At 38.9% G+C, this 22,466-nt stretch overlaps 1 protein-coding gene across 7 annotated transcripts in view; it reads left to right on the top strand.

Moving 5' to 3' along the window:
- LOC108677017 (spectrin beta chain) overlaps window positions 1-22,331 on the top strand; it is a 55,019-nt gene extending 32,688 nt beyond the window's left edge. The window contains exons 7-19 of one of the 7 annotated variants that reach the window (XR_001931219.2): window positions 11-197; window positions 401-645; window positions 987-1,210; window positions 1,616-1,707; window positions 2,873-2,977; window positions 6,916-7,058; window positions 7,460-7,518; window positions 9,400-9,528; window positions 11,677-11,844; window positions 16,230-16,320; window positions 16,980-17,159; window positions 17,541-20,255; window positions 21,676-22,331. Coding sequence is in view for 5 of the 7 variants with exons in the window: in XM_018165167.2 (XP_018020656.1) it covers window positions 11-197; window positions 401-645; window positions 987-1,210; window positions 1,616-1,707; window positions 2,873-2,977; window positions 6,916-7,058; window positions 7,460-7,518; window positions 9,400-9,528; window positions 11,677-11,844; window positions 16,230-16,320; window positions 16,980-17,159; window positions 17,541-17,736 (1,819 nt within the window). In the remaining 2 variants the exon portion in view is untranslated. Of the gene's footprint in view, window positions 1-10; window positions 198-400; window positions 646-986; window positions 1,211-1,615; window positions 1,708-2,872; window positions 2,978-6,915; window positions 7,059-7,459; window positions 7,519-9,399; window positions 9,529-11,676; window positions 11,845-14,192; window positions 14,274-16,229; window positions 16,321-16,979; window positions 17,160-17,540; window positions 21,354-21,672 lie in introns of those variants that run through there. The other 6 variants (XR_001931220.2, XM_018165167.2, XM_047879843.1 and 3 more) reach the window with 6 other exon arrangements.
- Window positions 22,332-22,466: the final 135 nt, after the last annotated feature.

The raw sequence follows: 22,466 nt of genomic DNA, 5'->3' as shown, positions 1-22,466 counted from the left end.
ACCCACACAGGACCCAAATGCTGTCTGCTTCCTGGGAACTGCACAAGTTCTTCCACGACTGCAAGGACGTTTTGTCGCGCATCCTCGAGAAGCAGAACAGCATCAGCGACGAGCTGGGACGTGACGCTGGTTCTGTCTCCGCCCTGCAGCGCAAGCATCAGAACTTCGTGCAAGACCTCGTCATGCTTCACACGCAAGTAAGTGCAGTGCAATGAAGGCATGTTTGTACTCGGATGAAGCTTCCAGTGAGAAATGTACCACAACAGACCTCGTTATGCTTTACCCTATTTACTTCACACGCAGATTAGTGCCGCTGAAAGCAGGACTTGTCTACTAAGATAAAGCTTCTATTAAGAATTATTAATTAAACGACCTCGTCATGCTTTACTTTAAACCTCAGGTGCAGCAAATCCAGGAGGACTCCGGCAAACTGCAGGCGGCGTATGCAGGGGACAAAGCGCGCGAGATCACGAGCAGAGAAGCGGAGGTCGTGTCGGCATGGCTCGGCCTGCAGGGAATGTGTGAAGAAAGGCGCGTCAAACTCAACGACACTGGCGACCTCTTCAAGTTCTTCTGCCTCGTGCGCACGCTCATGTTGTGGATGGACGATGTCGTTCGTCAGATGAACACTACCGAGAAGGCCAGGTAATTGATTCTTACAACTTACTATTCGTTCGAATCATACATTGCTTTTGTCTTTTTCTTCCTAGGGACGCTTTCTAATATTGTAGTTGGAAGATGTCATTCGCCAGACCAACACCGACAAATAGGCTAAGTAATTAAAATAGCTAAATGAATGATGATAACTATATAAGTTGCGCATCCTCATGCTTCGATTTCCTATTACTGAGTTAACTCGAGGTCAAAATGCCAAACGCTATTGGCATTAGTCAATACGTACACAAAGCTTCTGCAAGCCCTACGAATCCTCGATGTCATCTTTAGGAGTAATAGTTTTTTTAGATTTATGTTTGATGTTCTACCAGGGACGTGAGCGGCGTGGAGTTGCTGATGAACAACCACCAGTCGTTGAAGGCTGAAATTGACGCCCGCGAGGACAACTTCTCGGCGTGTGTACTGCTGGGCAAAGAACTGCTCTCTCGCAACCATTATGCATCGCCCGCCATCAAAGAGAAGCTAATGTCCCTCAGCAACGGCCGCAACAATATGCTGCAGCGCTGGGAGCAGCGATGGGAGCATCTGCAACTCAGTCAGTTGCTCACCTTCACATACAGAGCGTTGTTTTTATCAATATTTTTCATTATTTAATCAGCCCAAACAGATATTGGTATACTGATGCTGTCATGAACATATGCAGTGAAATTTTTAAGGTTTTATAGAGATTTGCGCATTTATATTTCTTTATTTTAGTGTTATTTCTCGTAGCCATTTTGTGTGTTTTCTGGAGTCCTGTGCTAATTTCTCCACTGTCTCTTCTTTATTGAAATGAAGCTACTTCCAGCGTAATTTTTTCTTTGAAATGCTAAACGTGTCGATTCATATTTCCTACAGCTCATTCATATTTCCAAGTATCATTCTTTGGATCTTTTCTTCACCCTCAGGATCAAACCCATGTTTCATGTTGGGAAGTCCAAATAATGTTGTTTTTGAGCAGTTCTGGAGGTGTACCAGTTTGCGCGAGATGCTTCAGTTGCCGAGCAATGGCTCCTTGCTCAGGAACCTTATCTCAACTCTGCCGACTTGGGGGTAAGTTATACTTAATATTATATTTTTTTAACACTTTTCTAAGGCTTGTAATGATAGGAATTTTTGCATTAATCATTAATGAAAGTGAATGTTAGCAAAACGCCTCCCTTTGACGATAGCTGGTCATGAGGTATATTTCTGTATCATGGATTTGCATTGCTTTTGTGTTTGCACAAGTTTTAGAAATTGATTAAAATAAATTAATTATGTTTTAATCCCAATCATTTTCTTTAAATAATCGTAAATTTAAGCGCTAATGCTAGAAATTTGATGAAGAATTTATCAATCTATAAAATTTTTTAGTTCATCCAGTATACAATTAAGTGGTTCATCTTTTCATGAAAAATTCAGCAATTAGAATCAGTTTTCCAGAATTGTGCATTTGCTTGCCTGTATGATCTTTCTAGAGCAGTGTGCCATGTTTCCATGTATTTATCTCAAAATAAATAATATACTTTTAAAAATTACTTTTTAAAGACAACACTTCTAAAGAATCCAGTGTTTCCAATGTTACAGATGTACAATGAATTTCTAATTTTATTTTCGAATATTAAAAAAAATAATTTTTCAATTTTTTTAATATATAAATTTTTTTTCAAAATTATTTATTCTGTCAATTGATTCATGCATTGCCTCCAACTTCACACAAGTGTGCAAAATTTCATATCAATTGGACAGGTAAAAGTTTGTCAAATAGGTATCAATTATAAGATTTGTAGCTGACAAAATTATTTTTTCAGTTATTTTTATATTGAAGAAAAAAATTTTTTTTATTCCTAAAATTATTCATGCATTGTCTCCAACTTTACGCAAGTGTGCAAAATCTCAGATCGATAGGATAAGTAGAAGTGTGTTAAATTTCGATTACAAGATTTGTAGCAGACAGACAGACAAACAGACAAACAAGAAGTGAAGTTAAAGAAAAGTGTTGTAATGAACGCGCATTTGCTTGTCTGTACGGCATCTATAAATGAACGGATCTAAGTTTCTTTGTGTTATTTCCTAAATAAACGTGCATTGCTTCCCTGATACTTCTCACAATAGAATTGTATCTGTTCTCCCAGTATCATATCTCTAAATATTTTCCCTGAATATAGTTATTAAAAGTAAGAAATAAATTATTTAGTTCCTTTACAATTCCTTAATAAAATTGTATTTGTTCCAGGCTTCCATAGACCAAGTGGAAAACCTGATCAAGCGGCACGAAGCTTTTGACAAGGCCTGCTGCTCACAGGAGGAGCGTTTTGCTGCCCTCGAACGCCTCACTACCGTCAGTATTTACTTCATAGTATAATATAATTCTGAGATATTATGTAATATTTCATAGATATTATTTCTTGTAGAATATGCGAGATGTGCTGTAAATATCCGTGAGTTCAACTAGTATTTCTAGTTCACAGATGTAATTGGAATAAATAACAGAATGTGTGGGACGTGGTGTGAATCACAGTGAGTTCAACTAGTATTTCTAGTTCACAGTTCTTATTTACTGCAGAATGTGTGGTATGAATTAGCGTCTTAACAGTTACATATATTAGTTCATTGATCGTATATTTCACACAAATTCTTCGATTGTTGGCGATGTGGTGTAGATTAAGAATATAGAACGAAACTGTGTGTTGCATTTGCAAGCTTTACGGATGTTTGGGGACATAATTGATGTCTAAACTTGATGTTGTGAGACTTTACTTATCGAACTGATGCCTGAACCTAAATCTCACTTGCAATCAAATTTGATTTGTTCAATTACTATTTCTCTCATTTGTGATAACTTTCTTTTAACTTTAAAGCCTGAATACTTGACTAATCCTCGAAACCTCGTATCATATGTACATTGACGTGGCGATAAAGCTTGATAGTTAGTGCATGGATATTAAATTATTTGGTTGTTATGTTGTTTATACATTTTTTCTATTTATTGGCCTAATCCTCTATATTCACTATCTTTCTTTTATTTCTTCATCTAAATAATTTTTTTGATCCGGGACTGTTACACAAAGTTCTGTGAATTCTATTTTGTTTGGCATGGGGTCTTCCTTATTATTTTTTTTATTAATCTTTGCCACATCCTTCCTTGTCTGAGCAAGTGTAGTCCGGGTGTCTTGGAATGGAATGTTTGGTGACTAATTTATTTCTTGTTTGTGTAACAAATTTTAATTTATTTCACGTTTGTGTAGTAACCAATTTTCTACTGCATGGCTGTAGTTCGAGTTACGAGATCCTACAAGGAGGATGTCTTTGTACTCGAATGATTCTTACAACCAAGGACCGGATCTCATATCGAGCGAATCCATTGAGAACCTCCTTCAGTTGGACTTGCCTGACGCTGACGGTACCAAAACTACCGCTCCCCGTGAAGCTGTTGCCCTGCATGTCATCGAAGAAACACCAGTGGCGCCTGAAGATTGCGTTGTACACGAGCATAGTCGGTATAGGGGAGACGGAAGGATTATAATTGAAGGAAGTCGGATGGAGTTGAACGAGAATACAGCTAACCCGTCGGTAGAGACCAACCAGACTAAAGAAAAAACACCTCAGCCGATAGGTGATTCATGGACCGTTACGCGAGACAGGCAGGATGTGCCTAAACACCCTCATATATTTAAAAAAATTCCTTCTTTTGCATTGGAAACTGCATCATCCGCTGAGAGTTCCCCATCTTCAAGTCCTCGTCTAGACGATTATTCAGTTGATGAACATCGGCTGACTGCCGATTGCCGCTCGTCAAAATCCAATACTGTGTCCAATCATTTGTACAAGAAACATTCCGCTGTCGAGGAGAATCGTTGCAGACACACCAGTTATCTCACTGCTGCCTTGTCTTGCCCAATAATTTCGAAATCTCAATTGACGTCAATATGGCGGGGACGTCGTAACTCTTTATGTAAGTTTTATCCGTATGACTGCGGAGAGTTTTTACCAGCCAATTCGTCTTGCTTGTCTCGTGTGAATGGGGTAAAAAGTGGTAGACTTGTATCTGCGTCTGATCCTTCCTTGGACTCAGCTCCTGATGGCTTCTCTGAGCACGATTTGGCAACTCGAGAACTCTTCGGCACTTTAAGTATGAAGCCCGACAAAAAATCCCGACTGAAGTGGCAATTACCACGGAACCTCTCACGTTTTCATCGCATATGTCTTCAGAACTTGTCAACTTCTTCATTAAACAATGCAGACGATGTAGATCATTTTTTGGCTCCACTACGTTCTCGCAGTTATCCCTCTATGATCTCGAATGCTCTGCCTCTTTCAACATCTGATGTGAATTTCGATTCAGTTGGAGTTCTTCTCAGTTCATCAGGTCGCTCCTCTCTGTCTTCTAGAAGTGGACAGGCTGAATGCCAGTTCTTTAACACGAGCTCGTTAATGCCGACCGATGCCAAAAACAGTCACCGTTTTTACGATGAGTTGCGTAAAGAACAGGTTGATTTTAAGAAACTTTTCGACGACTTCCACTTTCGACCAATTGTAGGCGGTATTGATCTAACGTTTAGGAACTCGGGCGAAGTTTCCCAATTAATTGTACCTGATATTGTCAGGGAGGGAACCGTTGGTGCAGCACCGAACTCGTCTCCTTGTAATGCCGTCAACGGGCACCACAATCTTGATTTTCGATCACCTTTTGCTGAAGAGCTTCACTATAGACTCATGGACCTGCAGGCCGACAATGAAAGTCATGCTGTGCATCTTGGCGATCTTGATCAACTCCGGGAAGAAGACTTTCTGAGGAAGAAGAAACCCAAATTTTCATATCCTGATGAAGAAGACGAGGAATTTCATCGAAGTATACTTGATCATTCCAACAGCCTCAATATTTTTGAGACTCGAGCCCGAATTCGTAGTTTAAGGAGTTCGTTCTATGGGGACGAGAGCCTCACGCTTCCTCCAATTTACGAGGTCGAAGGAGAGAAGTGCGGCGTGCAACACATAGCAAGTCCTCCTAAATCTGTTGAATTCTGGAGCGTTGAGACGCTGGACAAAGTGGACAGTTCGAGTTTGGAGCGTCGCAAAGCTATCCTTGGTGAAAAAGATTCAAACACACGCCCTCGCCATGATTATAAAGGCAACATCACCTCCATTTCAGAGTACGATAGTGAGAACGACGTGGCTTGTCTTTCTGCTGATGAAGAATGCGATTTTTCATCAGGGAAACCAAAATCACGGCCGCATAGTTTTTCCACCCTGGACCCCAACCCCAACTGCCGCGGTGTATATGTGTCTGATTCTATAATGTGTTACTACCCAATTATTGGAGCCATCGATATTCCTTACGTCGGCAATGGAAATTCTGTGCAAGCTTCGACAGATGATCTCGCATGCGTCAAGAAATCCTCTTCAAATACTGAAAATAAATTTCCGACGAGTTCAACTGCTCAGAGTTCAAATAAATCCTGCATTCCATCCCTGAGCTCTCATCCATCCCGGGCTACGGAATCATCTAAGCCCATACACTCAACAATTCCCGCAAATTCCTATATAAAAAATCCGGTCTTGGATCTCACCCTTAACAACCCGCATGCCCTGAACCCTACTCACTCCCATGCTACTTTACCTGATGTCGTGGATTCCGAGGTGAATATGTCAATGCCGTGTTACCTGACGCGTTACATCAATCGATGCGTTGTATAACCTCAATTTAACGCAATAACCTCCACGCGACTAACCTAACCTACGTTTCATTTGCGCGTTTTTCCAGCTGACTATAGTTTCCATATTGGATAAAGAGATTAGCCTTTTGACTACAGATACTTCACATGACTAATATACCTATTAACGCTTCGCTTGGACCAACGTCAACGCTCCACTCTCTGTTTTCGTAAGCCCTTGCTAATTTTACGTTTCGTCCTGAACACTCGGGCCGTGTTTGTGTATTCTTGAGTGCTGCTTCGTGTTCATCTGTATTTATTATTATTTTTAAGGCTAATTTTGAATTTTACAATAACCTAACCGTGTTAGACAAACTAACATGTTACGTATTAATTTTTTTGCCCAAGTTTTTTTTTTTTGTTTTGAAAAGCTTCTGACTTGCGTGCCATTGTTGCATTTTGAATTTTTTATCCCCTTTTATTTATTTTATCGACCTGAATTTTTTTTTTAATGAGATCCGATTTCTTTTATTGTGTGAAAGTCTCACAAAAATAAAATAATAATTTACAAAGGTTTAAAGTTTCATAATAAAGCATGTATATCTAAAAGTCTTAATTATTGCAGTTCGAGCTCAAGGAACTGAAGAGGCGGCAAGAGGAGGCTGAGGCCGAGCGCCTAAGACGAGAGGAAGAGGCGCGGCAGGCGGAGGCGCAACTGCAGCAGCAGCAGCAACAGATGCGCCAGAGTCCTATGGACACCACCGATCGGTAATATGACATTTTTGTCTCGTATCTTTTAGTACAAACGTGCTCTTGTATGTTATAATGAGATGAGTTTTGGACACCTTTGCGCACGGTCACGTTGATGCCAGAGGCCCATGGACACCAAAGACCCGTAATATGTTGTCACTTTTCTTCTAAATATGACTACCCTCGTATATTATAACGAGTTTAGAACAGCTCCGTGCAAGAACAAACATGCACGTTGCTAATGCCCTTATGATGATATAAGGAGTTCTGTGCGCCTACCAATTGGGCTCTCTAAGAGCATCGAGGTTGTGAAATATTTCATGGGGTGCTTATTTCGCCATGTCACGTCATGTAAACAACAAAGTCTTGTATTATATAAGCCAAGATAGACTTGTGTGGCTAATATTCGATTATTTCAGAGGGGAAGGTGGCGACGACTCATTCGCGAGTGGAGACAAACATTCGGATACTCAAGAAGGTGAGTGCACTAAATTCTTTGTCTGCTAACGCATTCCTCATTCTGTATCTCATTACCGTCTTAATGAGGAGACAGACACGTAACATTTCCTTTTTTATAACTCATTAAGTAAACGTTGTCGAAGGTAATCTTGAAAGTAGAACTCCGGGCACTATTATTACGTTCTTCATTGTACACGAGAATAAATTGTTTAAAGAGATAAGTTCTTAACCAACACAACTAACGTGGTCGTACTAGAAATGGATTCGTATTTAATTTAAACGTAAATCTCTGAATAATTCTGGGCAAGTAATACTTTTCGTATCTTAATGACTGATCTTGGGAGTTTCTTAATGTGCATGTGACATTGCAAAGAAAGTATGAGAATAGTCGCGTTTCTGAGCGCCCAGGCTAAATTGAAATCTCAGTTTTCGTTGCCACACTTGAATTTTCGGTTTCTCCTGGCGAAGATTCTGCTTTCGCCATCGCCTGTTTTTGGAGTTGAGATGACAGGATGTGCTTCCTCTTCACTTTAAGTCCGAAAATCTTTGAAGTTATTTGGCTGACTCTTGCTGCATCTCGTCACTGAAAGGCTCATGGTGACAGTAACCTATATTAATTAAGAGATGTCAGTCGGTTAAGGCAGCTTATCTGGTTGCTTAGCTCTGATCTTCCGTTGTTGTAAAAAGGGAGGAACGTCTTGTGGTTGTTAATGGTTTATTCTCATGAACTTTTTCTTGTGAAAAAATTACGGTTTATGCTCTTGGTCTTGTTCTTCTTGATCTGATTTATTGGATTATCCATGCATTTCTAATTCGGTAGGTTTTAGTCGCTGTCCAATATTCACAAGCGTATGCAACAATCGTAAGCATAGTTTTCGATCAATGGAGTCATTTCTCTGGAAGTTCAGTCAACGTGTGCAATATCTACGGTGTTTTCGGTAAGAAATCTCCGAGTTCTTGATTTTTTCCTACCTTTGCTTGAGATTTTGCTGAACTTGAATCCTAAATCACCGTAATTTTTCTGCGTTGGCATATGTTTGTCCGCTGTTCTGTTGAATAATTTGTTTTGTTCTCTTTTGTTTCGTCGATGACAAGTTTATTTTTGTGTTCGTGCTGCTGCTGTTCTTTAGATACTACATACGGTTTCTAAATGCCTGATCTTGATGTAAGTTCATTTATATTTTTAGATGTTGTGTCTTTTGTTATTAATGATTAACAAATTATTTTGTGGTTGTTAATGTGTCGTTTTGTATTTGATTACTATTTTTTGTTATCTAACTGTTGAGTCAATGTCGTAATCTATTACTGGGGGTGCGGTATGAACAGAGTTCATTTTTTCCTATTTTTTGCCTCAAATTTCTCGCCCCTAAATGTAATCAAGTCTCACATTTTCGTGAATAAATGAAAAGTTCATACAAGCATTTCCTAGACTGGGTAGTGACTTGTGCATGTATCAGGCTGTGTAGTAATTGAATGACTTGTTACTATGTGGTAACGTAATTATTTACTTGTTACTGCGTGGTAACGTAATTATTGGTTACTTGTTACCATGTAGTATACGGAATTTACTATGATGCCTACGCACTGTGTCTGCATCCCGAACCTTTGCACCGAACACTAAGATCAGCGGTTCCAAAACTGTGATAAGTTGCCTCCTTAACAGGGTAATTTATCCACTGTTTAAAATAATAGAAGGGAAAATGTTAACTTATCAACATATACTGATTAAAATCAAATATCAACGTCGAAATTTTTGTAAGTGGATCACGCTTGTTGTTTGTTTTTGTCACGAAAATGATAAAGTTTGGGGACCGCTGAGGTAGATGTTAGCTCCAACCAGGCCGTATGTGAGGCATGCTAGTTTGCATGATACTATGTATGTCGTACTGTTATATTGTAGAGCATGGTTCTGCACCACCATCTTCTGCGCCGTCCACCACCACCACGCCTACCAAACCTCCTGGTGGTGGTGGTGGTAAAAATGATGTATCGTCATCACCTTCAGCGTCACCTGCACCACGTCTCGTCGGTGAGTTCTTCTGCCGTGACCACAGCAGCACATGTGTACACAACTATAAATGCATTTTGTGTACAAAGTTACTAGATATTACAATGTAATTTTGTTTATTAATGGCTTCGTTTTCAAAAGCAAAATTTATATCCGGTCGGCAATCGATTACAAATGAAATGACAAATGTGAATAAGCCCGAGATGAGTGCTTGCCGCTAGGCTTGTACGATTAGCATTATGGTTCTAATGCATAAAGAACTTGGATCTCTTCATAACAAGAACCTTCACAAAACATGGACCAAGGTATTGGTTTTTCTTGCTCCGATAGACATACCTGATTTTAAAGAAACTCGAAGCTTTGTATCTATCATTCTCGGCATGGTCGGCACTCTGAGAAACTGTTGCTTAGGTAACATTTTGCTTGTAGCTGCAATGCAAGTCGCTTGCCTGTCAGCTCTGCATGCTTGCATGACAACTTTAAGTGCCAGATTTTCGGAGCCATTACGAAGGTGAGTGATTATTACATCATTAACAAGCATGTGTTCTACAGAGTTGCTGCACTTTAATCTCTTGTTAGTTATTTGCATTTGAATTCGTAATTTTGCCTGCTTAGAGAGCGTTTACCTGTCTATTCGCATAGCGCAGCCTCATCGCCAAGACTCTCACCAGAAGATCTATTCCAAGCTACCGTCCTTCCCGTACTTTGCGCTTCAAGCCGTTATACTAACCTCAATCCTCATTTATTTTTTTTTTAATTTTTTGTTCGCTTTATTTTATTTTATGGGTTGAATACTTGGAATAAATTCCATTATTGTTTGTTAAAAATAACCCATGGCTAACAATTTCAGCGGCTAGTGCCTCATCAGCTCCCAATACTAAACTTATTATTTTCGTTCACAATATCCTGCTGTCTAACTCGCCGTGCAGTTTCATCTCGATGCCACGACGATTTGTGCCACGGATAGGGTCCTAGGATAATGATCCTAGGACCCTAACCTAGGATATCATTACTGTACATGATTAGGTAATCGGGATATTTTTTCTCGTCTATCTGTGGTGATTAACCGTATTTAGCTGATTTATTTATTGATGTCTGATTTTGCGTCATTTAATTATTGTTCATAGTTCAATGATTAATTTGTTTCGTGTCATCGTCTGATTATTTCGTAGCGGGTTCTCTTCAACTATGATTTATTCTAAACAATGAATAGTGACACATTTATGTGAATTATGTTGGTATATTAATTTCAATGTTCTATGTCGTTTTTTATGTTATACCTTTCAACTTGCCTCCTGCTCTCTCTTGCTTCCTATGAGCTTATCTCTCCCTCATTTTTATTGTAATTTTCAATTCCAATAAAATATTTATTTACTAGAGTTTCTTCTCCTGCTTCATCTGCTGTATTTATTCTGCCTTGAATTACTTCACTCATCACTCTATCCTATTTCACGCTAACGCGATTCTAACTCCAGGCTGAACATCGAATACAAGTCACCGAGTTTGGTTTCCAAAAAGCTTGTGTTAAGTACTGATCAAATACGACACTGCCAAACTGGGTTACAATGGTTAAAAAATCGTCTAAAATTTATTACATTTTTTGGAGGTAAAAACAATAAAAATGGTTTTTCAATGGTTTGAAAACACTTAAATTTTTCGTTTTTAATTTTAAGCTCTTTAAAACGGGTTATTCTGTGGTTATATACATGACTTAATTTACTTTTTTATAAGGGCTCTTTAAAACTCGGCTTCACAGGATGTCATGACGAAAAGCATTATTATGAATGTTTCAGTTTAAATAAAACTAAGAGGTGGACTTGAACACGAGAAAGCCTGTACTACCGCTCCTTTATTATTTCGCTCTTTCACTCGACTGTTGTCTTCTCCTTGCCTTTTTTTTACTATACCCACCGGAAATCTGACATTGAAATTACGTTAATTAAATGTTCAATCGACGAAATCGCTTAGACGATCGAGTCGCTGATCGACGAAATCGCTCAAATCGACTCGAAATCAGAGTTTTACAAGCGTCATTTTTCTGGGAGGTATAACCACTTATTCCCTCACTCGACTGCTATCCTCTATCCTTGGCTTTGGTTGCTATAACCAGCCCCCTGGTAGCTATAACCAGCCCCTGGTAGCATTAACCAAGTCATGTTGCCACTCCAGCATCACCTGGTAAGAGCAGTACCACCCCAAGGGGTGCTAAGGTCCAACGCTCGCGCTCCAAGTCCCCCTTCCGCTCCTTCCGCTGGAAGAAAGGAGCTAAGGCCACGACCTCACCCAGTGTTGCGTCCCTCCACAGCAACGCGTCCGAGGATGACGACAGGCTTACAGGTATACTTTATTATTAATAATAATAATATCCTGCACTCAGAGAAATGGGCGCGTTTTTTGTCCAATTAGCGATGCAGCTTTGTTGCCTTTCTTAGGGTCGTACTGACCCTGTTAGGTCTGGCATAAGCTCGTATTGATGCTTTATGCGCAAAGTGTGTCACTTTTTAGACAATATTACCAATGCATTTTTCTGAGTGAAGGAGGCGTTGACGGCCCCGTCCACGGTCGCGCTCCTGCGGCGCCTTTAATTTATCCTCCCAAGCCGGGCATCGAACCTGGGGACTCCTGATGCCGTGCTGTCAATACTCGCTTAGGTACACTTGGCTTCATAAGTGCACGTAGCGACCGATTTCTCGTATGTCATTGGTGGGTTCAGCTTGAAAGTCCGGCAGTGGACTTTCAAGGAGTTAGGCTATAGGAATTAGGAACTCGCAGCTCCTGTATTTATGATAGTACCGTGACTACCGTCCCTGTTAGACAGCCAGGTGGTATCCTACCTATTATACCAGACGGTATGGTCGTCTGGATGGTATTTATCGGTGTTGGTTGATGGGAGTCGCTGATTCGATTCCTCAGGCTGCTGGTTACTGTATGTTTTGAGTTGTTTTCATTGATAGCTTATACACACAGGATAATTCGAAGGTCATTGTGTTTGTTTCCCATCGTTACAAACAATTATCCTAGTAAGCTGTCGTTTTGGAAGGCTCTGATAATTAACCAATTTAATTTCGCAAGTCACCATCGAACTATTGATGACTGACCAGCAATAGACCAGCATACTTTGAAGGTTGTGAGTTCCATTGTAGATTTGTGCACTGCTACTTCGTACCGGCTTTACGTTGCTGCCAATGAAATGTGCATGATTGGATTGTTGACCTGAACTGCAAGACTTGCTTCTCTCGATGCCGTATTAATATCAATCTTCTTGGATGTTTGCCGGCAGTTGTGATTATAATGTTACCTTTTGTAGTTGATGATTTGTTCATAGATGTCTTAAACTGCTATAATGATGCCATCTTCAATCTTGGTCTGTTAGATCAGCATTCCATCAATTCTTCAGCAAGCAGGTAAGGTGAATTAGGCGATCGACTAATTTGAAAATCTTGCAACTCCTCATTTTTTTGATGCCGACAGAAATCAAATCAAAAAAGGCTGACCCAAGCCTGCTATAATACGGCCTCAATTGAGACGTAATAGGAACTAATAAAAACTGACACAAGCCCAATAAAATAGGACCTCAAATCCTCAATTGAGACGTACTTGGAACTAATGAAAACTGACACAAGCCTGTTAAAATAGTACCTCAATTGAGAGGTAGCAACATCACTGAAAACTCAGGGGCTGGCAAAAAGCCTGGTGGTATAGGGAAGAGTCTATCGAGACGTAATAGCAAGCAATGAAGGCTGGCACGAAGCCAGCTCTAGTAGTTAGATAGGAGCAGCTACGGCTTGTCTTAACTGGCTACCTTCTCTGCCCCGCTGCCGCCTGCCGGAAACCTGTCGACGTATCACGTGATGTTCTTAATTAATTTATATATGTATTATAATTGTTTATTGCCTGCTTGTACATGTTTCGCGCTGTGTCTGTCCTTTTTACCTGTCATTCTTCTGTCTTGCTTTATTCCTACATTCGTTGCAATGGACGAATTTGTCCTCCATCCTTTTTCAAGTACTATTTTCACTCCTATTTACATATTTTGTTGAAATTATTATCCCATTGGTCGATTTCACTTGACTGTTAATCGCGCGAACGACGTAAACAATTGAATTCATGACTGTATCTTGTTTGTGTTTCGATGAACAAATGGTGTCAAGCGCTCCCTTGAAATTTCGGTTGCAAATATTATGCTGAATTATGACTCCCTTGTCGTAATGTTGCGAGAACATTACGTTTCCCTCACAATAATGTTGCAACAACATCATGATTCCCTCATAATAATGTTGCAACAACATCACGATTCCCTCATAACAATGTTGCAACAACATCACGATTCCCTCATAACAATGTTGCAACAACATCACGACTCCCTCATAACAATGTTGCGACAACATCACGACTCCCTCATAACAACGTTGCGACAACATCACGACTCCCTCATAACAACGTTGCGACAACATCACGACTCCCTCATAACAACGTTGCGGTAACATCACGACTCCCTCATAACAACGTTGCGGTAACATCACGACTCCCTCATAACAACGTTGCGGTAACATCACGACTCCCTCATAACAACGTTGCGGTAACATCACGACTCCCTCATAACAACGTTGCAACAACATCACGACTCCCTCATAACAACGTTGCAACAACATCACGACTCCCTCATAACAATATTACAACAACAGCTCCCAAGTCTGCGCCGTCTTCTATCCCGCTTAGTAGCACTGCTACCTCAGGCTCCCCCGCTCCCCCGCCCTCCAAATCAGGTCTATTGCTACCTATATCACTCAGAAAAATGAGTGAGAATTTGTCCTAAGAGCCATGCACTTTGGCCCTTGTGTGGGGCATCCTGATCCGTTTTGGCTGGCTAAAAAGGCGAATCAGTGCAACGTTTAGAAAGTGTATCATTATTAGAACTACATGATTTAATTACTTTTTGTGTATAGTCACAGTACTCGGTTTTCTTTATTATTCAATAAAAAATATTACCCCAGTGATACAGTAGTTTAAACGTCCCGTAACCCCCAAAAGTATTTTAATTTGCGTAATGCTCTTTTGAACGTCCGACTCCGTCAATCTTGCCTTTTTAGCGAGCCCAATTACCCTGCACCATTAATGATCTTATTGAAAACCTTATGCTGCCTGTAGCTTATTACAAGTGGCTTGGGGTATATTTTTTTTTAGTTAGCATAATCAGAATTCACTACAATTTTCATATCTATTATCTGCTATAGTTATCAATGACAGCGCTGTTCATATTTACCTTTTTTTAAATGGCGAATTTAGTTTCCTTCATGGACTACTTTGTTTCTATTTATACTTACCGGCTTGATGTCCCATGTGCTACAGTGCAAAGTCATGATCAAATTGTCTTTAAAAATGTGGTGTAGCCTCACGCACGTTTTCTGTCAACATTCCCGATAATTACGATTCCCTTAAACATGAATTAACTTGAAAGTTTCAAGTGTCATTAATAATTTTATCCGGTAGATTGTCATTTCCTCCCTCGACTGTTCCAAGAGTACCTCCCGATTAACAATCCCTACAAGCCCTATTCATTTTTCCAATATTATATAAGATAACAACCTAGTCCGAACGTAAAGTTAGTGTATGTCTAGTTATAGTCTCGGAAGTCGTTATCTATATTGAAAAGCGACGTCCTAGTAACCTGCTCTACTTTATGGCTAAGAGTTTATTGCATTCTAGCTTTGATTTTACACCTCCTATCTCACTGTCCTCTATTCAATTCTCTACAAAAGTATTTCCTTTTAAATACTCTCTTATGAAATCAAATATAATTATTCTCATTTCGCAGAAAATTCTTAGAATTATTTTGCTTTATCGATAATCATGAATTATTCCCTGTGACACTTCAACTCATACTTTTCTTGCTTGCTTTATATCCAGGGCGAAATCTCGGTCCTGTTCAAGTTTTCAGGTCTCGTCTGTGTCTGATCGCATGTAAAGTGTATTTATTAGTCTCAAATATCAAATCGTTATCAGCTATAGATAATGCTGCGAAGAAATAAGTCGCTAAATGCAAGGATAGCGACTACCAGAATGCGATTGAAGCATTCGAACAAATTATGTATCGGTTTTAAGCCTTGCCAGAAAGGGGCTAATGAACCTGAAAAAGTACATTTGCAACTACATGCTTGGTCTAATAAACATGCATATGATCGTATATAATTTGGTTTGTTTGTGTTTATATCTTACATAACCAAAATAAGAGTATAGTTACGTTATTCGAAACCAAACTAAGAGTATATATACTTTGTCTTTCGTAACCAAAATGTGAGTCCACTAATGTCATTACAAACCAAACTGAGATGAGATGTCGCAGGTACATATCACGTTCCGCCTCTCTTTCTTTGGGTGCTGGCTTGGTAATAATGCTTCTAATCATTATAAGCGGGATATTTGAGTTCCAGGAGAATATTGAAGTTCTTTTCACGACTAATGCTTACACCTTGAAGTTTATTTTTTTTTTTTTGCTAACGCTCCTTAGGGCTTAAGAAAAAGTTTCTTCAACCCCAAAAACGGAAATATGAAATAACGTTTGTCTAACGTCGCCATCTCTTCAAGAATGGCAATTTTCATGTTCATACCATAACTATGTTCATCTTCATGTTATGACTATATAATAAGTATTTTTATCATCATATCACTTTATATTACGATATATAATGTGTGCTCTAAAGTGATCGTTGCCTGTCCCTCAGAGCGGATGAGTCCGGGCGAAGAAGATATCCTGGAAGGTTCGCTGGTCCGCAAGCACGAGTGGGAAGCTACCACCAAGAAGGCGTCTAACAGGTATACCTCATCTGTTCAGCTATGGCATATGCTCCTCTCCTATTACTAATACTTGGAATCAAAAGCAATAACTCTTTTACCAACACTCTGAATCAAAAGGAATGCCATATTTTATTTTCTTCATTTTATGAACACTTAAATCAATAAGAATGGAATTATTTTATTTTCCTAACTTACACGAACACAGCAATAGAAATACAATTTTTCAAGTTTTGTATAATTTGTGAACACTTTGAATCAAACGAATTCTCTAACTGCGACTACATTTTTTTGCGAATTGTGACGAAAGAATTTAAAGGTGTAGCAACAGTTCATAATATTTCATTACCGGCGATTATATAAGTAACTTCATTTATAGACACTGCTTTATTTTTGCAGGAATTTAACCTGAACTAAAGAAATTAGTCCTTAGTGTATTATCAGAAATTGTGCCGCTCACGATGACCACAATTGTTATTTTTCTGACAGTAGTCTTATCCTAATTTCTAACTTCAACCTGTCTGCATTAACAAAGTTCTCAGTAGAACGAGTATGGCTCGTAGTAGCTGATGTTGAAATTGGAGTCAACACTACGACGATTGCACTGAACTTAGGTCCCCAATAATGTTCTATTATGTCCAGCTCTGAGCCACCAACACTAATGTAATCACCCTGCCCAGGTCATGGGATAAGGTGTTCGTTGTGGTGCGAGGCTCGACGCTGTCGTTCTACAAGGACAGCAAGACCTACAAGGCAACCCCCGACCAATACTTCAGAGGCGAGGCGCCCATTGACCTCCTCAACGCCCAGGCGTCCGTGGCTGATGACTACACCAAGAAGAAGAACGTCTTCCGCCTCAAGTAGGACCTCCTTGCTGATTTTCTTTGTGTAGTTTTCACGTTCAGTGGTTTCTTGTGGAAGATCTGTCGGAATTAACTTTTCATTTTGATAAATTTCTTTGAATGTTTCCACTTCTTGGAAGTCTTATCAAAAAAATGGCTCGCAGCTTCTGCTCTAATGGTGGTAACTCTCGTTACCACACCTTTAAGTACGATCTATATTAACGATGATTAATTTAAGTGTTGATGAATGGTTGACTTTTTGCTTACACTGACAGTACACAGTAGCACTCTTTACCTTTGAGCCTTACCATCAAAACTTGATCAAGTATACGTGGCGGCCGAGTTCTCGTCAGTGATTGGCGGTTTATAGCATTAACGACGGTATGATCTGCTTTACAGGCTGGCGAACGGAGGCGAGTATTTGTTCCAAGCTCGCGACGAGGAAGAACTGCACGGCTGGGCGGACGGCATGCAGGCCGCTGCTGCTGGTGGTGATGGCGGCGCTGCTGGCCGGTCATCCCAGACTCTGCCCGCCGGTGCTGAGAAGAAAGACGAGCCTAAGAAGCGAGGCTTCTTTACTCTCAAGAAGAAATAAGAAGGAATGCCGGTGCTACTGTCCAGAGCTGTGAAGCCGTAACGAGACGACTCTGTGTAATCGCATAAGAGTCGCAACCTTCGCTCCTCGCTGCTTTGGATGTAAAGATCTACTGCCCCTTGAGCTGACAGAAATATAAGCTCGTTAGAACTGCTATTACACTACCGTATGTATCATTCTCTTATGTCGGCCTTGTGAGCATTCTCATAGATATCATTCTTCAATGTTTCCATTATAATGGAAGTCGTTCATTTTCAACTAACTTCGGTAAATATCAAAGCCAGTGAACTATATGGCTCATATATATTATTGTTACCAGGAGCCAAAAGGTCGTTAGTTTCTCTCCGGGTCTAGAGCAGTTCACTGCGCCCAGCAGTAAATAGCGTTTTCGACGGGCTGAAGGAAGCAGGCATTGTGAATGTATTGAAAGGAATACTGTATTCTTTTGTATTCATTGCGATTTACGCAGTCACCTTTTATCCTCCCTTTCTCTGTCCGGTTGTATTCTTCCCTGTCGATTATTTTAGTGGTGTTTTAGATCACTATTTTCTAGTTTGTTTTTTACTGGGATAGTATTGGCTGTATGAATGTTGAGTGTTTTTTTTGTTTTTAGTGTCCGAACGATTCACCGTTTTATGCCTTCAGATTTTCCTGAAATTCAAATTGGGAATAAATTTCTTATCAATGACGCAAATCGGTAATATTTTAACTCGAAATTTCGTGGTATTACGAATTGTCTTTGATTATGAGTTTGATTTTATCGTCCATAGGAGGTCGCCACGCTATGTATCTATGCAACCGAAGTGTGGTATGAACTAAACAAGGAAACCATCTTCTGCCACTGCTGAAATTTGCTACATTTAAAAGATGTTTGCATTTATTACCTGCTTCTGAATCCGTTATTTTATTTTTTGGAAGCTCAACCAGAATATTAAATTTTTTTATGTCTTTCACATCTCACAGATGCGTTACGTCAATTTCCAGTATATATATTGACGCATGAAACATAGATTTTATCTAATGATTTTGATTGCATGCTAAGCGGTTCAGTTGATGATTCATTTTATATCCCTGCCTTAATAACCTGAGCAAAATGTTAGTTATAAACCTACTAGGAACGATGTTGTTTTTGGTGTGAGTGCCCAGCCTCATTTGCAATGGTATTCGTGCATAGTATAAACTTGTCTAAAATTTGTAATGCATTTCTGAGTGGAAATTACTTTAAAATGAGCGGTATTTTTTGTTATGGTCGAGAATTGAAATTTATTCCTAACTTTGTATACTTTGTATTGTTAAGATTCTTGTTCCGTTTTTTGCAATAGTTTTTTGCTTTTGTCATATTTTAAATTTTTTTGAAATTTGTATATTATTCATTGAATTATAGCAGTATTTCATCGAAATAATTCCTTTTGGTGTATATAAGCTGATTGCCTGCCGCTGATCCATTTAGCTCCTTTGAATTTATCGACCTATTTTCAAATTATTGTAATTGCTGCAATGCGATCTGTAATTAATTTAAGGGTTATTCGGTTCCAATTCTTATCACATTAATATTCTTGTATGGCATCCAGTTTCATGTTTTGATAAAGAGCAAAAAATGCATTTTATTCTGTGCTGCAATTATAGGTCGCCTAATTCATAATCAAATGACGGTGGTCGAGGGAGTTTGACTTATGGTTCTACTACCATCACTGCCACACACAAGCTCCACTCCTTTCTCGCCGTCATCATTATTAAGACATTTATTGAAATCGCGTGTGGAAACTAAAGAAAACGAGATGTAGGGTCTGTGCAATGATATTGAGGAAGCAAGACCTAGTCTCTCTTAAAGGAACCGAAAAAATAAATCTTAAGCTTCTCCTAAAAAGTAATAATACCATCTCAGTGACATTAGCTTTGGAGCAATTAAAATGTGACCGTATGGAACTAATTCAGATTGTTTCCGAGCAAGTAAATAATTATTAATGATCCTTACTTGCGCCTACTTAGTCATTGATTGCTCCTAGGTGTGATGTGGGCGCCACTAGATTTCGTACCAGAATTATTAGGATGGTGTATCGTTTTAGACGTCATCGGGATGCTTTTGTCTGCGCCAAGTTTTGAGTTTAGGGAGCTGTTCGAACAACAATCGGTCCATGTCTTGATGTTACTTGTGTGCTGGAGAACTGCTAGAATATTAGCCCAATAGATAGAAAGCCTGACCATTCATAACCTAGATTGGATTTCTGTACAGTTCAGAGGTTTTTCCCGAGTTTATGGTAATCGCTTTAGCTTTAATCTTTCCTAAGTAATGTCCATGGCTTCTGGTTAGGCGTTAATGATATCAGTCTATTAATATCTTTGAAGGGTGCACTCTATTATTATTATTTACTTTATTTTATAATTAAAGAATTCTCGCATCGTAGGGTATTGACCTTGAATCGATTTTATGTGACATCATACATGTTTATAACAAGCAACCGCAGTGACGACGCTTCGACTAAGACGTCTCTCCAGCCCCGTCGTGTATACCGTTAACGGTAGGAATGTGTTTATAGTTTCTTTATCCATAGTGGAAAACAAGAGACTTTTTAGTTGCCCTACATTTTTGAGTCCTATTTTTATAATTTGACCACTAAAGCATAATTGAAACCGGCGTTAACATACATTAAATGCAATTATAAAGCAGAACGGAAAGTAAAAATGAACTGGCAGTTGAAGTGTCTCTTGGTGCCACCTGCAAGTTGATATTCCCACTAACACCTCTGGCAAATCATTCTTGAATTCCATTAAATTTAGTCTCATTGAAATAACTTTACATCTTTTTGTCTTTGCTGATTGTATTAACAATGAATCATTAGTTTGATGTTAATGAGTAGGAGTTTGACATTGCTTTTTATATCTGAACTTTTCAAAGGCCGAAAATTTTTCATCGGTTCCCTGATAGCGTGTTCATGATGCGCAACGGGCAGTAATAATTTTTTATTGAGTTTCGCGAACATCAATGTAACCTTAATAATATTTTCAGAGTTCTATTTCTATTTTAATGTGTGTTACTAAAATTCTCCTGAACTTTTAAGGCTAAAGGTATGACTTTCAAGACTACATGAAAAACACATTCACAATTTCGAACCTATTTCCTAGATGCGAGTTTTCCAAATATTCTATTTCCACCCGCACCATAATTATTTATCAAATTTATTTCGTTCGCCTCTGACCGCAAGTGTCGTGCTTCTGAAAACGCTTTTTTTTTAGATTTAGCTGGGGCGATTGTTCTCGTTCTGTGCATTTGTTTTCACATCTATTGTTCTGTTTAGACCTCGGGGTTTTAAAGAGGCAAACTAACACTTTCTAAAAATGTTTTCAAAAATTATGATGAAGAACACGTCACCAATTGGTTGATTACATTTTTGAATCGTTAATAAGTACAGGATAAAAGTCAATCGCGTTCTTGTTTATGATTTGGAAATAGTAGAATGATATATCCTAGGTTAAGATATATTTTAAATGAAGATATTATTTCAGGACGCGAATGCACGGAACGAGATAAATTGCGTGTCTTAGTCCTATTGTGAATTGGATATTTTAGCTGCATTACACTACTTTCGTCACTCTCGAATAAAGCGGTGATGCTGTCGTGTGTTTCCTGTCTACTAACCCCACTCAGAAGAGTACTGCATTGCATTGGTATTATGCGTTCACTCACTCCATTCATCTAACAATGTAATTTCGCCTTGCGATTCGCCATGTTCTATTATTCAGTTAACGAATATTATGGGTCCCTGCCAGACCATTACTAGAGGATCGTGCTGAGAAAAACTTGCGGTTGTATTTCATAAAATAACATGTTGAAATGAAACTTAGGCAAACAAAATAAAATTGACAAACATTTCAATGGTAGAGCTATTCATAACAATGGTTAAACTAATATTTCTTGCCTTTGCTTCGTTTCTTCAGCAGACACGACAGCGAGGTCCAAGCAGCGTCCTTCTGCACCATCAGCAAAATCAAATGACAAGTCGCATGCAAGACATTTCTTGTTTTTGTTTTCCTCCATTGATAATATCTTATTGTACTGCGATGTGCGAATAGATCTAGATTGTAAGTAGCTAATAAAAATTAGAAGTTAAATGACAGTAAACGTAAACTATTTGGGAGATGTGGAAAGTTAAAATTTAGTTATCACATTTTTTCCACGTTGAAAGATTTAACGCTAACCAGAAAATAAAACCGTGTTGTATCACTTGTATGTTATATGCTATCAATCGCCTTTAGATGGAGAGAGATGGAAGAACACCTATGGTCATTTTGCTTTTCTTTCATGATAATAATTGCAATAATTAGTTAATTTAATTGCATTACCGGCCAAACTGTTCTTGAATTCGGGGCACAATTGTACTGCAAATTAGCTGATATTCATGTCTGAATATCAGCCCAATGAACTTGAGACTTAATTTAGGAACGTGGGGAATAGTGGATTGTGGAACAATCGTCAAAAATTATTATAGCGGGTTCTAAAAGTGTCTTGAGCCGTTTTGGGTCAATGCGACAATTATGCGATATATATTGCCCTCTATAGTGAATAAACCTGCAAAATAAAAGTATTTGAAAACTGTTGGCTTTAATTTTATTTCTCTCACAGTTTCCCTTTTTTCGATGATAATTTTATTTTGTTGAATTTTGAAAATTTTAGAATTTTTATCTCTTTCATTTCCGGTTTTTATCCATTTTTGTTGCCACATAGCTTGCAA

Source organism: Hyalella azteca, unplaced genomic scaffold, assembly GCF_000764305.2.
Source record: "Hyalella azteca isolate HAZT.00-mixed unplaced genomic scaffold, Hazt_2.0.2 contig3946, whole genome shotgun sequence".
NCBI classification, from domain to species: Eukaryota; Metazoa; Arthropoda; class Malacostraca; order Amphipoda; family Hyalellidae; genus Hyalella; species Hyalella azteca.
This window is presented reverse-complemented; position numbering and strand designations above follow the sequence as displayed.